Raw genomic sequence first — 18,713 nt, forward strand, 5'->3', positions numbered from 1 at the left:
TGGAATGGGTTACCTAGGGAGGTGGTGGAATCTCCTTCCTTAGAGGTGTTTAAGGCCCGGCTTGACAAAGCCCTGGCTGGGATGATTTAGTTGGGGTTGATCCTGCTTTGAGCAGGGGGTTGGACTAGATACCTCCTGAGGTCCCTTCCAACCCTGATATTCTAGGATTCTATGAAAACATAAGGAAAAATGTAGTGTGCGCTCATTGACAGAGAAGCTCCTCCCAGAATCTGTTTCAGGAAAGGCTGAGAACTGTAAACTCAGTACATTAGTGAGAGGCAGCTTCACCCTTTGGTTAGCGTGAGAGAAGCCACTTCTGCAATGTAAGGGGATTATCTGGGCATCTGAGTGTTGTCTGCTGGTTCCAGGAACCACACACCATGGGGGAGCGGCACGAGCTAATGGCTGAGGCCCAGATCAGACAGGGAGGGGGTGCGGCAGGCTGAGACTTTCAGGGAGTGGAGAATCTGACAGTCTTGCGTCTCCAAGCAGCTGCCGTTCACCTTGGGGAGACCAAATCCAGAGCACACCGAGCACACTTACTTCTGTCCACACATAGATCCTGGCTCGAATGCAGCTCTAGGCTTCTCCCTTTAATGTGCAGGGGAGACACAGTCTTCTCGCTTTGCCCTATGATTCGCCCCTTGGCTGCCTTGCAGGGGGGAGCCCAGCATCCTGGGGATGGGTTATCAGACAGGGATGCTGTAGAAAGGCCCCTCCGAGCACATTGCTGCTGTCAGCCCCACTTTTCTCCTGCACAGAATCATTTCCCCTCATTTCACTGCCTCGTTGAGTTCATATTTCATAAGTTGTTTCAGGTTCCTTTCCTCACTTAAAAATACTCCTTTGGGCCTGGACTGCACAACCCCTAAACTTCCCTCTCAAGAAATGCTTAGGCAGGGGGGAAATCCTGCTCCCAGATCTCTCTCACAGGACGCCTGCCTGGCACTAGAGTCACTCCTGATTTAGGGAGGGTCGCTGTTCACATTCGAGTTCAGGTCAGTTCTTACCTTATTTGGCCTCATTCCGCTGTTGCTGTTAACCACACTCAGGGACTAGGAGGCTAAGCAGGTATTGGATTTCGGGGGTGGAGTTTCCTCAGTCAGTGGCATTTGAGCTGTAACTTTCCATGGATACGTTTCTTTTTCTCCTTCAAGGAAACCCTCCCAAGACATCGGTCCCTTGGCAGCACAAGGTGCGGAGCATCGTCACTGCTGTCCTTCCCCTCCTGGGTCTGGCCCTGGCCACGTCCCTCCTTGCTGTGACGCTTCTATGTAAGTTCAACTGCAGCTCCAAGCCCAACGTTTGCCAACTTCCATACAGGCCAGCTGGCTCGACTAGGCAGGGGAGGGGAACATATTTCAGCAGAATATTGATCATGTTTCCAGTCTGTCCCTCGAAATAAATCTCCTGCTCCAGGGAGTTCGAATGGAGCTGTAAGATCTTGCCCTGCTGGTTTGATACTAGCACAGACTTTCTAAGTCTAACGATGGTCCAGCACTGGCACAGGTCACCTGGGGAGACTGTGGAACCCCCATCACGGGAGGTTTTTAAGGACAGGTTAGACAACCACCTGTCAGGGATGGTCTGGGTGAACTTCATCCTGCCTGAGCATCACCTCAGGGACTTCAGATCACATGTGGCAGCCCCACATGCTCAACCTGTGCTCTGAGGGTCACGTTGGGTCCGTTCCTGACCACATATCACCAGCACAAGCCTCAGCCCCAGGCGTCCTCATGGCACCACTGAAATGCCCTACAGAGAGACTGGACGGCCCAGTGGTTCGGACACTTGTCTGGGGCTCAGACTGCTGGGTTTAATTCCCTGCTCTGCCAAAGAGTCCCTGCCCTGGAGCCAGCAAACAGAGCTGAAAACAGGGAGCTGGAGTGGAGAGCTCATGGAGGAGACGGGAGACAAGCCCCTGTTCCTTAGGGGCAGTGAGTGGCAAAGACGACTGGTGCCTCCCCGTGCTGGGGGGCCACGATCTAAAGGGGAGGACACGTGACCGCCCCACATGTGTCCTCTGCCCAGCGACCCCCGCACCCAGCCCAGGGCCACCATGCACTCCCTGCCCTGCCAGAGTTACCTGCGGGGGGCACTGTCCTTCTCCCACCACGCCTCCCCCCAGCATATTCGGCCATTCTCCCTGGCAGCCGGGCTCGGGCGAGGAGCAGGAGGGAGCCGCGTCTCATGAAGCTGAAGCCGGCCACTCCAGGTCACTGCTCTGTGCAGGGCAGCAGCTGCCTGAGAGCCTGGCTGGGGGCGCAGGGCCAGGACGCCCCCACAAGGGCCCTGCTGCTGGGGACAGGGCCTGAATGAGCTGGAAACATGCCGGGGGGTCAGGGGACTCCAGCTTGCTCGACCCCTGTGCCTGGTAGCCTGGCCTTGATGGGGTAGCTCCCGCCACCTCCCCACCAGCGTCTCTCAGGCAGCCGCTGCGCTGCATAGAGCAGAGACCCTGAGCGGCCAACATGAGAAATGGCTGGTTCTGCCCCCTCCACTCCCTGCCAGGGCCCGGCTGTCGGGGACGGGGCCGAGCGTGCCAGGGATCAGCGTCAGCGGGAGAAGGACACAGCCCCTCTTCCTCCCACCCCCCACCATGCGAAGCAGAAATCGGGGGTGGGGGGGTGCTTCACCCTGCACACACCCCCTATGCGTCGCCTCTGGCGAGTGGGTTCTGGAGAGTTTGCTGGTTTGTTGTGTTCAGTTTGCAGAGGCAGGTACAGGCCATGCGCTGAGAGATGCAGAGCCTGTGATCACATCACATCAGGGACGGGGCTTCCCTGGTTAGGGGGGCCTATGGAAAAGAAGCCATGGAAAAGAAGCCAGAAAACAACTGGGAACAGGGGAGTTAGCGTGCGGGATTGTAAGGAGAGTTTGGGGGAGGGACGGTGACGTTCTGTTTTTGTGTGGTGTGGGGTTTTCTTTCTCCTTGGCAGGCGCTTAGGCAGTAAGGGTGTGACAGGCACAGAGGCAGCAGTGGTAGTGACCCAAGCAATGGAAGAGACAGTGAAGATGACCGGATGTGGAAGCTGCGGGATGTACATGTTCCTGGTGCAGGTACCTGAAAAGGTTTGTATGACGCGCCGCCTGAGAGAGCTGATGGAAGAGAAGAGCCGAGGTTTGGAGATGCAGGTGGAAACTATGGTTGAGTTTTGAAGGGGATTCGAGCAGATGATGGAGGGAAGGTGAGAGGAGGCTGAAGGGAGAACTCAGGACTGGCAGATCCAAGCTGGACTGGAGAACGCGGCGGGGAGACTGCTGGGTGAGTAAAGTGGCCAGTGGAAACGTGATGATGAGAACCGGGCAGAGGAAAAGACCAGCTAGTGAAGGAGAAGTGGAGCTCAGGAACAGGTTTGCTGAGTTGGAAAGTGAAGAAGGCTGCAGCAGGGAGTAGCAGAAGGTGGGAGGGCAGGGAGAAGAGAAGATCAGCTAGTCCTACAAGAAGAGGGGAAGAGTCAATGTACATACCCAGAGTTTGGAGCCCCGGGAGGACAGAGGATGACTTGCAGTAGATCGCAAGGGAGAACAAAAGACAAGAGGACTTGCATTCAGAAGGAACAGGAGGAAGGCTGGAGAATGGCACCAACACCAGGAAGAGGCAGGTCTACAGACTGGTGACTCCTTACTAAGAGGAATGGACAGGCCTGGCAGCAGAGCTGATCCAGGGAACAGAAGGGTGAGCTGTCTGCCGGGAGCTAAGTTATGGGATGTGAACCTGAGGCTGAAGAGGATCCTAATGGGAGCAGGAAGGAATCCACTGATTGTCCTTCACGTGGGAACAAATGATAGTGCTAGATTCTTGCTGGAATGGATCAAGAGAGATGATGCCAGGCTGGGGAAGACACTTAAAGAAATGGAGGCTCAGGTGATCTTCAATGAGATTCTACCTGTCCCTAGAGGAGGAGAAAGGAGGTGAGACAAGATGATGATCTATGCATGGCTCAGGCAGTGGAGCTCTAAGGAGGTCTCTGGGGTGTTTGACCACTGGGAGGCATTCACGGACAAAGGACTGTTCTCATGGGACAGACTCCCCCTCAGTAGGGCGGGAAATAGATTCTGGGATGGAGGGTGGCACAACTGATTAAAAGAGCTTTAAGCTTGGAATTCAGGGGAGACAGTTGAGAGATGCTCATGTAATCTCCACTTCTGATTCTAATACTGAGCAGGAGAAAATCAAATAAGAGCAGACACAGCAAAGGAGAAAGGAACAGCAGAGGGAAGGAGAATGGACATCAAGAGGAAAGACAGTTCCCAAACCAATGATGCTAACAGCCAAGTAGTAGGTGATACTGGCAGTAGCATGACTGTGCCTAATCGCGTGAGGAGCCCTGGCGAAGCCAAGCGGAAACAGGATGTTAGGAATCATTAAAAAGGGGATAGAGAATAAGACTGCAAATATCTTATTGCCCTTATATAAATCCATGGTACGCCCACATCTCGAATACTGTGTTCAGATGTGGTCTCCTCCCCTCGAAAAAGATATACTGGCACTAGAAAAGGTTCAGAAAAGGGCATCTAAAATTATTAGGGGTTCAGAGAGGGTCCCATACGAGGAAAGATTAAAGAGGCTAGGACTCTTCAGCTTGGAAAAGAGGAGACTAAGGGGGGATATGATAGAGGTATATAAAATCATGAGTGATGTGGAGAAAGTGGGTAAGGAAAAGTTATTTACTTATTCCCATAATACAAGAACTAGGGGCCACCAAATGAAATTAATAGGCAGCAGGTTTAAAACAAATAAGAGGAAGTTCTTCTTCACGCAACTTGTGAAACTCCTTACCTGAGGAGGTTGTGAAGGCTATGAATATAACAGCGTTTAAAAGAGAACTGGATAAATTCATGGAGGTTAAGTCCATTAATGGCTATTAGCCAGGATGGGTAAGGAATGGTGTCCCTAGCCTCTGTTTGTCAGAGGATGGAGATGGATGACAGGGGATGGATCACTTGATCATTGGCTGTTAGGTTCACTCTCTCTGGGGCACCTGGCAGTGGCCACTGTCGGTAGACAGATACTGGGCTAGATGGACCCTTGGTCTGAGCCGGTAGAAGCCGTTCTTATGTTCTTATGTTCTTAAACTACTAAGGTAGCTATGCACCAATGCAAGAAGCCTGGGGGACAAAATGGAGGAAGTAGATCTACTGGTGCAGGAAGTGAAACCAGATGTTACGGGGATAACAGAAACATGGTGGAATAGTAGCCAGGACTGGAGTACAGACAATGGAGAGTGTGTGCTGTTCAGGAAAGACAGAAATGAAGGTGAAGGTGGTGCAGTAGCATTGTATATTGATGAGGAGATAGACTGACTGTAAAGAAATTAGAAGTGCTGGAACGGCTAAAACAGAGTCTGTTTGGGTCAAAATCACTTTGCGGAAGAAAGCTACCAGAGGCTCCCCTGAGATAGTGCCTGGGGTCTGCTACAGACCCCAGGATCCTATGTAGATATGGATAGAGACCTCTGGAATACCTTTAATGAAATATAAACTCCTGGGAGCTGTGTGATTATGGGAGACTTTAATTTCCCGGATATAGATTGGAGGACAGGTGCTAATCATCATGATAGTGCCCACACTTTCCTGGCTGTGAGAGCTGACAGATTTCTTCACCACATAGTCACCAAACTAACAAGAGGTGATGCCATTTTCGATTGAGTGTTGGTGAGTCGGGAGGACCTCCAGAGAAGAACTGGCTGTAGGGGACAACCTTGGTTCACGTGATCATGAGCTGATTCAGTATCAACTAAATGGAAAGATAAACAAAACTAGGTCTGCAACTAGGGGCCTTCATTTCAAAAGGGGAAACTTTAAAATATTAAGGCAATTAACTAGGGGAATGGACTGGGCTGATGAACTCAAGGATCTGAAAGTGGGGGAGGCTTGGAGTTACTTTCAGTCCAAGTTGCAGAAGCTCTCTGACGCCTGCATCCCAAGCAAGGGGAAAAACTTCCTAGGGAAGGGTTGCAGACCAGGCTGGATGAACAAGTGTCTCACACAGGTGATTAAGAGAAAGCAGAAATCCTACAAGGAATGGAAGATGGGATGGATCAGCAAAGAAAGCCACGTCTTGGAGATCAGAAAGTGCAGGGAAAAGTGAGAACTGCTGAGAACCAAGCAGAGCTGGACCTTGCAAAAGGAATTAAAACCAACAGTAAATGGTTCTATAGCTATATAAACAAAAAGGGACTGCCCGACACGGAGGGTGTGTTGGAGATTGGAGATAATCTAGCCATGGGTGAATGCTAAAGAAATATTTTGCCTCCATTTTTAATAAATGGAATGAGGAGTTTATGGGTAGTGGCAGGCTGGCTAATGGGAACAAGGATATGGAAGTAGAAATTACCACATCTGAGGTGGAAGTCAAACTCAAACAGCTTAATAGGACCAAACTGGGGGGCCTGGATAATCTCCATCCAAGAATATTCACTTTGCACTACTGAATTTCATCCCATTTCTAATACTCCAGATTTCAAGGTCGTCCAGCTCTACTTGTATGATATTCCGGTTCTCCTCCACGCTGGCAATAACTTCCAAATATGTGTCATCTCTTGATTTCATTAGCGCACTCCCCCTTTTTGTGCCAAGGTCTTTAATGAAAACACTAAATAAGATTTGTTCTAAGACCGGTTCCTGAGGAGCTCCACAAGTAACCTCCCTCCAGCCTGACAGTTCACCTTTGAGCATGACCCGTTGTAGTCTCCCATTTAACTGGGTCTTATCCACCTTTCAATGGGGCTGGGAAGGAATTTTCCCCCAAATCAGATTGGCAGAGACGCTGAGGTTTTTTGTCGTACTCCGCAGCCTGGGGCACGGGTCACTTGTAGGTTTGAACTAGTGTAAATGGTGGATTCTCTGTAACTTGAAGTCTTTAGATCATGGTTTGAGGACTTCAGTAACTCAGCCAAAGGTTATGGCCCTATTATAGGAGTGGGTGGGTGAGGTTTTGTGGCCTGCAGGAGGTCAGATTATGATCATGATGGGCCCTTCTGGCTGTAAGGTCTATGAGACCTGTCTCTACCTCAGTTCTCCACCTGTAAAACAGGCGGAGGAGACTTCCCTACTTCACAGGGATGTTGTGTGACATTAAATAATATATTCAAGCAGGGCCGGTTCTAGGTTTTTTGCTGCCCCAAGCAAAAAAAGTTTTGGCTGCCCCCCACCCCAGCCCTGGGCTCCCCCCCACACCCACATCCCCTGCCGGCCCAGCGCTGGGCTCCCTCCTTTCCCCCCTACCAGTGCCCTCCCCCACCTGCACCCCGCTGCTGCCCTGGGCTCTCCCCCTAACCTGCACCCTCCTGCTGTCCCAGCCCTGGGTCACTGGTAACTCGCTCCCAGGGCAGGTCATTCAACAGGAATTTTGGATGTGCACAGAACACGGACAGGATTGATTCCCATATGGTTACAGAACTGCAGTAAAGTGGAACAATTTTCAGCTTGTGTGATTGGAGGATATCTGGATGCATATTCTAAGACTGTCGACCATAACTGAGGAAAAGTTGAGATGCCTTTGTTATTCTTTTGTTCCACTCTTTGTTTCTATGGGGAATTTGCTGATGCAATATCACTGTCTTCCTTTTAAACAAACAAACAAAAGGCAATGGCTGTTCAAAATAGCAATTCCAGTCCTAAAAACCACTGGGAAGCATTTCTTGCTCAATTTTATCCTACTTTTTCTACAGCAAATTACAGTGGATCAGTGTATTTGATTTGGGAGAAATGAAGTAACAGCTGCCCAAATTGAGCTTGAGCACTCCTGAATTTTGAGGGTGTTTAAATCTGGAAGGCAGGTGCTAGATTCCCTTTCTGAATATTGGATAAATCTAGAAAGGGAAAGTCAATTTCTGCTTCCATGGCTCAGAAGTGGAAATCCTCCTACGTGCCTGGTACTGAATCTAAGGATGCCCAGGTCCAGAGCTTCCCCTCCCTTACTTTTCATTTTAAATTCTAGTGGGATCCATGTACCTCCCTTGCTAGGCTTCAGATAGAGAGGGGCACTGTCCATTTAGTCCACCTAATTCCTTCTTTGGGGGCTGCAAGGTGAGGTCACACCACTATCCCTAATCCAGTCTGGGGAAGTCTTCTGAAGGGGATATCTGGGGCAAAGCCTTCTACTCCTTGAGCACACTTGTTCCCCATTCACACTGCCACCCCTTCTAGCAGCTCTCAACTCACAGCAAGCTGCAGCACGGCTCAGCTACCTAACTCCCTACCTCTCCCTTTCCTGTTGACAGCGTCCAAGGGATTGCTGGGAAATGTAGTTCTTTCCCTGCTCCAGGGCTGGCTCTATTGACAGGGAGCCAGGCAAGGAACTACAGCTCCCAGGGTCCCGTGGATTCTCAGCTCCCATGCTGGATCCCCAGCTGCTCCGTGGCTCTGCTTCTGCAGGGTTGTGAGAGGGGAGGACGTGAGTTTAAAAAAAAGAAGAAAGGATGGCTCGAATGCCACCCTCTGCAAATGTGCTGCCCCAAGCACCTGCTTGTTTTGCTGGTGCCTAGAGCCGGCCCTGTATTCAAGATTGTGAGGTGCTCAGATCCTGCCGTGAAAGGAGCCAGAGACTTACAATGGATCGTGGGAAAGATTCCGCAGGCAACACTTAGATCACAGGTCTGTTGATGATGCACAAGCTGGAAGAGAAGCTGGCTCCCTGGGGCATCGCTGTGTTGGCCCTGCAGCACTAAGGGGAGTGAAGGCTGATTTTTAGGGACAGATGCTCTGCAGGTGTAAATCGAAGTAGCTCCTCTGAAGTCAGATTGACACTATCTGAGCAGCTGGCCATTAGCCTTGCAAGCCCAGATCCTCAGAGGCATTTGGGCTCCTGGTTTCCATAGAAATCACTGGGAGTTTAGGGCCTGAACACTTATAAGGGTCTGGGCCTCCAGTTAGCAGACAGGCCCATGAGACACAACAGGAGCGGAGCTATCAGGATTGTTAATAAGTACTTGGCCGGCCACAGTGCCTAGAAGCTGCACCCAGGTCCTGCTTTCCATAGCGCTAGGTGCTGCACAACCACACAGAAAAATGAGATCATAGAATCACAGAACCATCGGGTGAGAAGGGACCGCAGGGGCATCTAGTCTAACCCATGGCAAGATGCAGGATTTGTTGTGTCTGACCCATCCCAGACAGACGGCTCCGGCCTCCTTTTGAAAATCTCCCGTGAAGTAGCTTCCACGATCCCCTGAGGTGTCTGTTCCATCGTCCTGCTGGTCTCACAGTCAGGAAGTTTGTCCTGAGATTTAATCTCAATCTGTTATCCTGGAGTTTGTAGCTCCCTGCTCCAAGGAGCTGACGCCCTACGTTAAGACAGTGAAACATACACCAGGAGAGAGCCCCGAACGGGGCCTTGGCTGTGCCGGTGTTCCTCCTCGGAAGGGAAGCTGTCCAAGATTAAAATAAAAGAAGTCATAGAGAACAGCCTCGCGCTCGGAGCATATTCCTTCTCTGCGCGTGGCTGGTCTCCAGCCGCAGTTCGGTTCAGTCGCTGACCTGCAGACGTGTGATTTCTAGATCTCCAGGCACAGAGCAAGCTGCAAGTGGTTGAAGAAGCCGTGCAGAAGCTCCAACTCTCTCTGCAGCCTGACAACGCCTCGGACGTGTCAGCAAAAGGATCGGACAGTAAGTTGCAGGACCAGGCATCAGGGTCAGTTCCCCTCCCTTGGCCTGGAAGCTGAGCACTCTCCTGCCTATAGGGATGGTGGGTGCCTGGCATCCTCCTGCTCCCCTCCATAGACTTCCCTGCCGGGTGGTCCCATCCCCCTGTTTAATGAGCTGCTGCTCTACACCTTCCTTTGTAAGCGGAGGCTCTGTTCCCAGGGACGGGTGGCCCCCTCCCCCCAGTCCCTGAGCCCTCCCTATGCAGCTCCAATAATTTGGGTACCTGCCACAGTCCCATTGCTGGAGGCAGAGCACCCCCTTGTGGCCACGTCTCACAACTGTCTGTCTGTCGGGCACAGGGCTGCACATACAAACCCGTCCATGGATCAGGTTATTCACCGTCCAGTCAGAAAATGGGCCTGAACTAAACCCCAGCACAGAACTCGCCTGAACGCTGGGCTGTTCAAAATCCCGGCCTGGAGCCTGGGGCCAGGGCTCAGGGCCATGGATGTTCTTGCAGCCCCAGCTCTGCCCCATGCTGCAGGGGACCCGCTCACAGCTCACAACGGGGGAGCGATTGGGAAGAGGTGGCTGGGGAGATTGGGGGGACAGGGCTAGAATTCAGGAGAGCTGGGGTCAATTCCCAGCTCTGCTGCAAACTTCCAGTGTGATCTTGGGCTCCTCTCCCTGCACCTCAGTTCCCAAGCAGGAAAATCAGCCTTTATTTCTCCCACCTCGCGTCTATTTTGACTGAGAGCTGTTAAGAGCAGGGACTGTCCCCTCCTGTCCGTACAGCGCCTGGCACACAGGGGCCGGCAGGTGCTGCTCTACCACATGTGCTGATAATCAAGTGTTCTGCATCTCCACTGATGTCGCTGTGACTTTCTTCTAGGTCTGCAGCTATTGGATGAAGCGCAGGCAGGAGTCCGGCTGCTGAAAGCCCAGCTGGGTAATGTCAGTGCAGCGTATGGAGAAATCCAGATCCGTCTGGACCACTTCAGTGCAGCATATGGAGAAATCCAGATCTGGCTGGATAATGTCAGTGCAGCGCGAGTAGCAGTGCAAGGTCACTGCAGTAAGTACTAGCTGCAGTGCTGGCTGGTGCCGTTTCTGCTGGTGCTGAGGATGAATAGAGGATTTCAGGCTCCCAGGCTGACAACGCAGCGACTTTCTCCAGCACCGACTTCTCTTCCATTAAAAATCACCGGTGGCTGAACCTGTGCCCACACTGTGGTGATTGGTGTGGAGTTAAATTACACCCTAGGCCTCGTTAGCCTAATGGGAGCTCTTCTTAGACGCTCCAAACCTGTCAGGTCACAGGCAGAAAGTGATCCTGGCATTTCAGCGTATGGGGTGTTACTTTCAGAACCATCCCTGAGCCAGGGCCCCCGGCAGGGTGTTGGGGGAGGTGCCAAAGTGCAAATACCTGAGACCTTCACCACTTATGATCAATCAAAATGTTTGATGCAGAACCAGGGGATGTTCAACCTCGAGCAGCTACATTCCCCCTCCTGAATTCCCCCTGCCAGCTCAGCTGCACAGTGAGTCTCCCCTTTCCCATTACAGCCGTGCTGCTCTGCACTGGGACCAGTGGCCATGCTCCAGCCCAGATGCAGCTGCATTTCAGTGCTGGGGGAGTGACCCCGTGGTGTCTGCTTTCTGCAGCGCTCTTTGGGATCCATCATGTGGCCACAAAAGTTACTTACTGTGATGCTGGAGAATCAGGATTCAGAAGCTCCCTGGGCTGGGGGCAGCTGAAGGGCAGGGGAAATGCATCACTAGAGACCCTGAGCTCCCTGCGTGTGTCCCTGTGACTTTAGCCCGGGTGTCTCACCTCAGTCTCTGCTCCTAGGTGACATGCTGACAAAGGTCTCCAGGGGCTGGAGGTTTTTCAATGGGAACCTCTATTACTTTTCACAAGAAAGGAAGTTGTGGGACGAGGCCGAGCAGTTCTGTGTGTCTCAGGACTCGCACCTGACCTCTGTCTCCTCCCAGGCGGAACAGGTGAGTGCAGGAAGCTCCTAGGGGCTTGGATAATGGGTCAGTGCCTTGTTTCACACCAGAAGGAAGTAGAAGGTGGCATTTGAGGTTGCAAACCATCGGAGAGGATGCCAAGCCTTGGAACCTGACTCAAGGGATTCACTCATCAGTGTAAAAGCAGAGATGGGCCAGAGGAACTGTGCCAGGATCTGGACTTCCCAGAGTCTGGGGTGCTGGGGGAGGGGGATTTGGGGTCAGGCTCATTTCTGATTTCCCCTACTTCCAATGTAGCATTTCCTGCAAACCCAAAGGCCTTTCCCAGTGAGGACCCCTTTGATCCCTCTCCGCAGGCCTGAGCTCCTGCTGGACAATCTAGAAGCCTGTATCTGGAAGGCTTGTGTGCAAGGGGCCATGCACCTCTCAGAGAATCCTCTCTCCCCACGTGCCCACTGCAGCCCTCACCCCAGGCCTCTGTGGCACTTTCGGAGGAGGAAAATCCCACCCTCCGGCAGGGCCAGACTTTGCACCCAGTTCTCTGCTCCGAGCTTTGCCTCCTGCAAGGGCAGGGGGCTGGTGTGAACTCTGAGGTGCCCGTCAGTACCTGCCGCAGCCCAGCTCTGAGGGGGCCATGAGCGGGGGAGTGTTCTGAGACAGGTCCCTGCTGTTAGCCCCAGGTAGATACAGATACAGACACAGACACGGAGCTGCTCCAGGGCTCCCTCAGGGCCTCCCAGCTACTCACTGTCAGCGTTGGGGCAGGACACCGCATCTCCTGCAGCCCAGTGCCCTGCTCACACCACCAGACGCCCTTTCCTCTCCCCCAAAATCTGTTCATCCCAGGCAGCCTCGGCTGCATCCTGCAGCCTCTCTTGGGTGACCTGCACATGCTGCAAACTGTGTTGTGCAGGAGTTTCTCTCCAGCGAGACCAAGGGACAAGATCACTGGATTGGACTCACCGACCTGGGGACAGAAGGCAGCTGGCGCTGGGCGGATGGCACAGAATACAGAGCAGACGCAAGCAGGGGGTGAGTAAAGCTTGAGAGACGTGATTATTTATTACACGTTTGCTCACAAGCTCTTTCAGGCAGCGTCTGTGCGGCCCCTGGTGTCTATGCAGCACCCGGCACAGGGGGCCCGATCCTGATGGAGGCCCCCGGGCGCTGCCACGACAGCAGTGAATCCTCTCAGGAATTTCTGCTAATGCCCCTTTGCTTAGAGCAGGAGCCTCAACACGGAGTGTGTGTTCAGTGCCCACTGAGACCCAGGGCCAGAGCCTCCCCTGAGTAACTCGGCATTGACTTGAATGAACCACAGGGATTTACACCAGCTGAGGATCTGGCCCCAAGTCGACTCAGTGCAGCCAGGGGAGTCTGGAGTGAGCGGCAGGTTCCCGCTCTCCTTGGGATTGCGCTGCGCTCTCCCCTCGGTCAGGCTGGGCACGGGGAGGCTGTGGGGCCGGGGGCATGGCCGGAGCCAGCTGCAGTCGGTGCAGTGACCTCAGTGGGCTGTGGGTGAGGCCCATAAGCAGGGCCAGGGAGAAGTTAATGACTGACCCCCGCTGCCCTCTCTTCCCATTCCTGCGTTCCCATCCCGGGGGTGCCTGGGACGTGCTGTGCCACCTGCTCTGGTTCTGGGCACTGAGATCCGAGTTGCTGCTGCTCAGCATTTGGAGCCACACACTGACTTTGGCTCTTTGCTGGCCTGTCAGGCGCAGGGCAGGTGCTACCCCCGGCTGTCAGAAGCCCTTCGTTACCATGGCCACAAGAGCTGTGGAGAACTCTGAGGGGTGGCCAGGGGGTGCATCGCTTCACCGCGTCACTGCTGGGGGTCTTGGTCCCCTGCCGGCAACAGAGTCCACAGAGCAGAACTGAGCTCAGGAACTGGCTGTGGTTCTCCCCTGAGACATTAACACTCTGATCCGTAGGTTCTGGTCGGAGAATCAGCCAGACAACTGGGATCAGGGGATTGGAGGCAGAGAAGACTGTGTTCACATCAATCCAATGAACCGGAATTTGTGGAATGATATCAACTGCACTGAGCCTTTCAGGTGGATTTGTAAGCAGGCCCATGGACAGGCTGGGCTGTGACATGCAGGTCCCAGCACCTCAGAAAGCCACCTTAATTTTCAAGCTAGAATATTTCCCAGCCACCTGCTGATGAGGAGCCCTGTGCACTGCAGGGGCCTGCATGGGATGTGCATCGCAGGGATGCTTTGTCTTGCTGTGATATTTCTGGCTGTGGCAGCAACAGCTGCCCTTATGCCACTCAGTGTGGCTGGCTCTGTAATTTGTATGTTTCCAGATATGTCACTGAATAACATCCTTGGATCATGGAGTTATTGTTTCACAATCACCCAATAAATAATGATTTGCTTGACTTCTGGTAGTCAGATCAGTTCATGCTGACAAAAGCACCTCCGTTATCAGCCTCTTTGATTATTATGTCAGGGTTATTTCTGAGGGTGTGGATGGCATTGCGTTCTGCACGACTTAGGTTATGAGGCAAGCAATGTTGTTTTTCCACAATTTCTGCCTGTGTATGTCGGCAGAAGCATTCTATGTATAGGTCCAGACTGTCATTGTGACCCTCAGGAGTCTACCAGAAGGAGGCTGCCAGACAACTCTCCAATACCAAATTCTACAGGCTCGGCTCGTGGGGGTGCTCCCAGCCCCCTGCCCTGAGTGGCTCACGGCAGGGGGCTGGAAGGGATGTGCCCTGTTCCACCCCCTTCCCCCAGGCTGCGTCCCTATGGAGCTGTGTACACGCTGCCGCTCTTCCCCCTGTTGTGCCGTGGGTTGCCGACCCCTGGTCTACAGCCAAGCACTGAGATACAACCGTATCTGCTCCAACGCCTCAAACAGAGACCAACACCTACAAGATCTTCACCAAGCGTTCTCAAAACTACAGTACCCGCATGAGGAAATAAGGAAACAAATCAACAGAGCCAGACGTGTACCCAGAAGCCTCCTACTGCAAGACAAACCCAAGAAATCCTCCCTGATTGATCTAACCTCGTTATCTCTAGCTTGCTTCTTGCTTGCTTATATATACCTGCCCCAGGAAATTTCCACCACTTGCATCCGAAGAAGTGGGCATTCACCCACGAAAGCTCATGCTGCAAAACGTCTGTTAGTCTATAAGGTGCCACAGGATTCTTTGCTGCTTTTACAGAACCAGACTAACACGGCTACCCCTCTGATACTTGAAACCCAAGAAAGAAACCAACAGGACTCCACTGGCCATCACATACAGTCCCCAGCTAAAACCCCTCCAATGCATCATCAGGGATCTACAACTCATCCTGGACAATGATCCCTCACTTTCACACGCCTTGGGAGGCAGGCCAGTCCTTGCCCACAGACAACCTCCAACCTGAAGCATATTCTCACCAGCAATTGCACACCGCAGCATAGTAACTCTAACTCAGGAACCAATCCATGCAACAAACCTCGATGCCAACTCTGCCCACATATCTACACCAGCGACATCATCACAGGACCTAACCAGATCAGCCACAACATCACCGGTTCATTCACCTGCACGGCCATGAATGTAATATATGCCATCATATGCCAGCAATGCCCCTCTGCTATGTACATCGGCCAAACTGGACAGTCCCTACAGAAAAGGATAAATGGACACAAGTCAGATATCAGGAATGGCAATATACAAAAACCTGTAGGAGACACTTCAACCTCCCTGGCCATACAATAGCAGATCTTAAGGTGGCCATCCTGCAGCAAAAAAACTTCAGGACCAGACTTCAAAGAGAAACTGCTGAGCTTCAGTTCATCTGCAAATTTGACACCATCAGCTCAGGATTAAACAAAAACTGTGAATGGTTAGCCAACTACAAAACCAGTTTCTGCTCCCTTGGTGTTCTCACCTCAACTGCTAGAAGAGGACCTCACCCTCCCTGATTGAACTAACAACCTCGTTATCTCCAGACTTATTGTTGCCTGCATATTTATACCTGCCTCTAGAAATTTCTATTAAATGCGTATGACGAAGTGGATATTCACCCATGGAAGCTCATGCTCCAATACGCCTGTTAATCTATAAGGTGCCACAGAACTCTTTGTTGCTTTTTACAGATCCAGACTAACACGGCTACCCCTCTGATATTATCTCATTGAAGTTTTTCCACAGGTCTCTATCCATATCCACATAGGATCCTGGGGGTCTGTAGCAGACCCCAGGCACTATCTCAGGGGAGCCTCTGGTAGCTTTCTTCCGCAAAGTGATTTTGACCCAAACAGACTCTGTTTTAGCCGTTCCAGCACTTCTAATTTCTTTACAGTCAGTCTATCTCCTCATCAATATACAATGCTACTGCACCACCTTCACCTTCATTTCTGTCTTTCCTGAACAGCACACACTCTCCATTGTCTGTACTCCAGTCCTGGCTACTATTCCACCATGTTTCTGTTATCCCCGTAACATCTGGTTTCACTTCCTGCACCAGTAGATCTACTTCCTCCATTTTGTCCCCCAGGCTTCTTGCATTGGTGCATAGATACCTTAGTAGTTTAAGAACATAAGAACATAAGAACGGCTTCTACCAGCTCAGACCAAGGGTCCATCTAGCCCAGTATCTGTCTACCGACAGTGGCCACTGCCAGGTGCCCCAGAGAGAGTGAACCTAACAGCCAATGATCAAGTGATCCATCCCCTGTCATCCATCTCCATCCTCTGACAAACAGAGGCTAGGGACACCATTCCTTACCCATCCTGGCTAATAGCCATTAATGGACTTAACCTCCATGAATTTATCCAGTTCTCTTTTAAACGCTGTTATATTCATAGCCTTCACAACCTCCTCAGGTAAGGAGTTTCACAAGTTGCGTGAAGAAGAACTTCCTCTTATTTGTTTTAAACCTGCTGCCTATTAATTTCATTTGGTGGCCCCTAGTTCTTGTATTATGGGAATAAGTAAATAACTTTTCCTTACCCACTTTCTCCACATCACTCATGATTTTATATACCTCTATCATATCCCCCCTTAGTCTCCTCTTTTCCAAGCTGAAGAGTCCTAGCCTCTTTAATCTTTCCTCGTATGGGACCCTCTCTGAACCCCTAATAATTTTAGATGCCCTTTTCTGAACCTTTTCTAGTGCCAGTATATCTTTTTCGAGGGGAGGAGACCACATCTGAACACAGTATTCGAGATGTGGGCGTACCATGGATTTATATAAGGGCAATAAGATATTTGCAGTCTTATTCTCTATCCCCTTTTTAATGATTCCTAACATCCTGTTTCCGCTTGGCTTCGCCAGGGCTCCTCACGCGATTAGGCACAGTCATGCTACTGCCAGTATCACCTACTACTTGGCTGTTAGCATCATTGGTTTGGGAACTGTCTTTCCTCTTGATGTCCATTCTCCTTCCCTCTGCTGTTCCTTTCTCCTTTGCTGTGTCTGCTCTTATTTGATTTTCTCCTGCTCAGTATTAGAATCAGAAGTGGAGATTACATGAGCATCTCTCAACTGTCTCCCCTGAATTCCAAGCTTAAAGCTCTTTTAATCAGTTGTGCCACCCTCCATCCCAGAATCTATTTCCCACCCTACTGAGGGGGAGTCTGTCCCATGAGAACAGTCCTTTGTCCGTGAATGCCTCCCAGTGGTCAAACACCCCAGAGACCTCCTTAGAGCTCCACTGCCTGAGCCATGCATAGATCATCATCTTGTCTCACCTCCTTTCTCCTCCTCTAGGGACAGGTAGAATCCCTGTGAAGATCACCTGAGCCTCCATTTCTTTAAGTGTCTTCCCCAGCCAGGCATCATCTCCCTTGATCCATTCCAGCAAGAATCTAGCAGTATCGTTTGTTCCCACGTGAAGGACAATCAGTGGATTCCTTCCTGCTCCCATTAGGATCCTCTTCAGCCTCAGGTTCACATCCCATAACTTAGCTCCCGGCAGACAGCTCACCCTTCTGTTCCCTGGATCAGCTCTGCTGCCAGGCCTGTCCATTCTTCTTAGTAAGGAGTCACCATCACGTAGACCTGCCTCTTCCTGGTGTTGGTGCCATTCTCCATCCTTCCTCCTGTTCCTTCTGAATGCAAGTCCCCTTGTCTTTTGTTCTCTCTTGCGATCTACTGCATGTCATCCTCTGTCCTCCCGGGGCTCCAAACTCTGGGTATGTACATTGACTCTTCCCCTCTTCTTGTAGGACTAGCTGCTCTTCTCTTCTCCCTGCCCTCCCACCTTCTGCTACTCCCTGCTGCAGCCTTCTTCACTTTCCAACTCAGCAAACCTATTCCTGAGCTCCACTTCTCCTTCACTAGCTGGTCTTTTCCTCTGCCTGGTTCTCATCATCACGTTTCCACTGGCCACTTTACTCACCCAGCAGTCTCCCCTCCGCGTTCTCCAGTCCAGCTTGGATCTGCCAGTCCTGAGTTTTCCCTTCAGCCCCCTCTCGCCTTCCCTCCATCTTCTGCTCAAATCCCCTTCAAAACTCAACCATAGTTTCCACCTGCATCTCCAAACCTCGGCTCTTCTCTTCCATCAGCTCTCTCAGGCGGCGCTTCATACCAACAAGCTCTTTTCAGGTACCTGCTCCAGGAACATGTACATCCTGCAGCTTCCACATCTGGTCATCTGGTCACTGTCTGTTCCATTGCTTGGGTCACTACCACTGCTGTCTCTGTGTCTGTCACACCCTTCAGGCCTAAGTGCCTGCCAAGGCGAAGGGAAACCCCACACCACACAAAAACAGAACGTCACCGCCGCTCCCCCAAACTATCCTTACAATCCCGCACGCTAACTTCCCCATTCCCAGTTGTTTGCTGGCTTCTTTTCCACGGCTTGGCTGCCTTTGTAGGCCCCCTAAGCAGGGATGTCCCATCCCTGATCTGATGTGATCACAGGCTCTGCATCTCTCAGCGCACGGCCCGTACCAGCCTCTGCAAACTGAACACCGCAAACCAGCAAACTCTCCAGAACCCACTTGCCAGAGGCGACGCATAGGGTGTGTGCAGGGTGAAGCGCCCCCCAGATTTCTGCTTGGCATGCTGTCACGGGGGGTAAAGAGGAAGAGGGGCTGTGTCCTTCTCCCACTGACGTTGACCCCTGGCACGCTCGGGGGTGGGGCAGGGGCTGGCTGGGGGTGGGGCAGGGGGTGGCTGTGGGCAGGGGCTGGCTG

At 51.9% G+C, this 18,713-nt stretch overlaps 2 protein-coding genes across 2 annotated transcripts in view; one reads left to right on the forward strand and one right to left on the reverse strand.

Moving 5' to 3' along the window:
- Positions 1-18,713, reverse strand: part of LOC123371817 (C-type lectin domain family 4 member F-like) — a 241,955-nt gene that overhangs the window by 99,437 nt on the left and 123,805 nt on the right. The window lies entirely within an intron of this gene.
- The window catches only part of LOC123371095 (C-type lectin domain family 4 member F-like), a 56,973-nt gene continuing 39,385 nt past the window's right edge, over positions 1,126-18,713 (forward strand). Inside the window, exon 1 of the mRNA XM_045018292.1 lies at positions 1,126-1,274. Coding sequence (XP_044874227.1) covers positions 1,130-1,274 — 145 coding nt within the window. The 5' untranslated portion in view covers positions 1,126-1,129. The remainder of the gene's footprint in view (positions 1,275-18,713) is intronic.

Source organism: Mauremys mutica, chromosome 5 (assembly GCF_020497125.1).
Source record: "Mauremys mutica isolate MM-2020 ecotype Southern chromosome 5, ASM2049712v1, whole genome shotgun sequence".
Taxonomy (NCBI): domain Eukaryota; kingdom Metazoa; phylum Chordata; order Testudines; family Geoemydidae; genus Mauremys; species Mauremys mutica.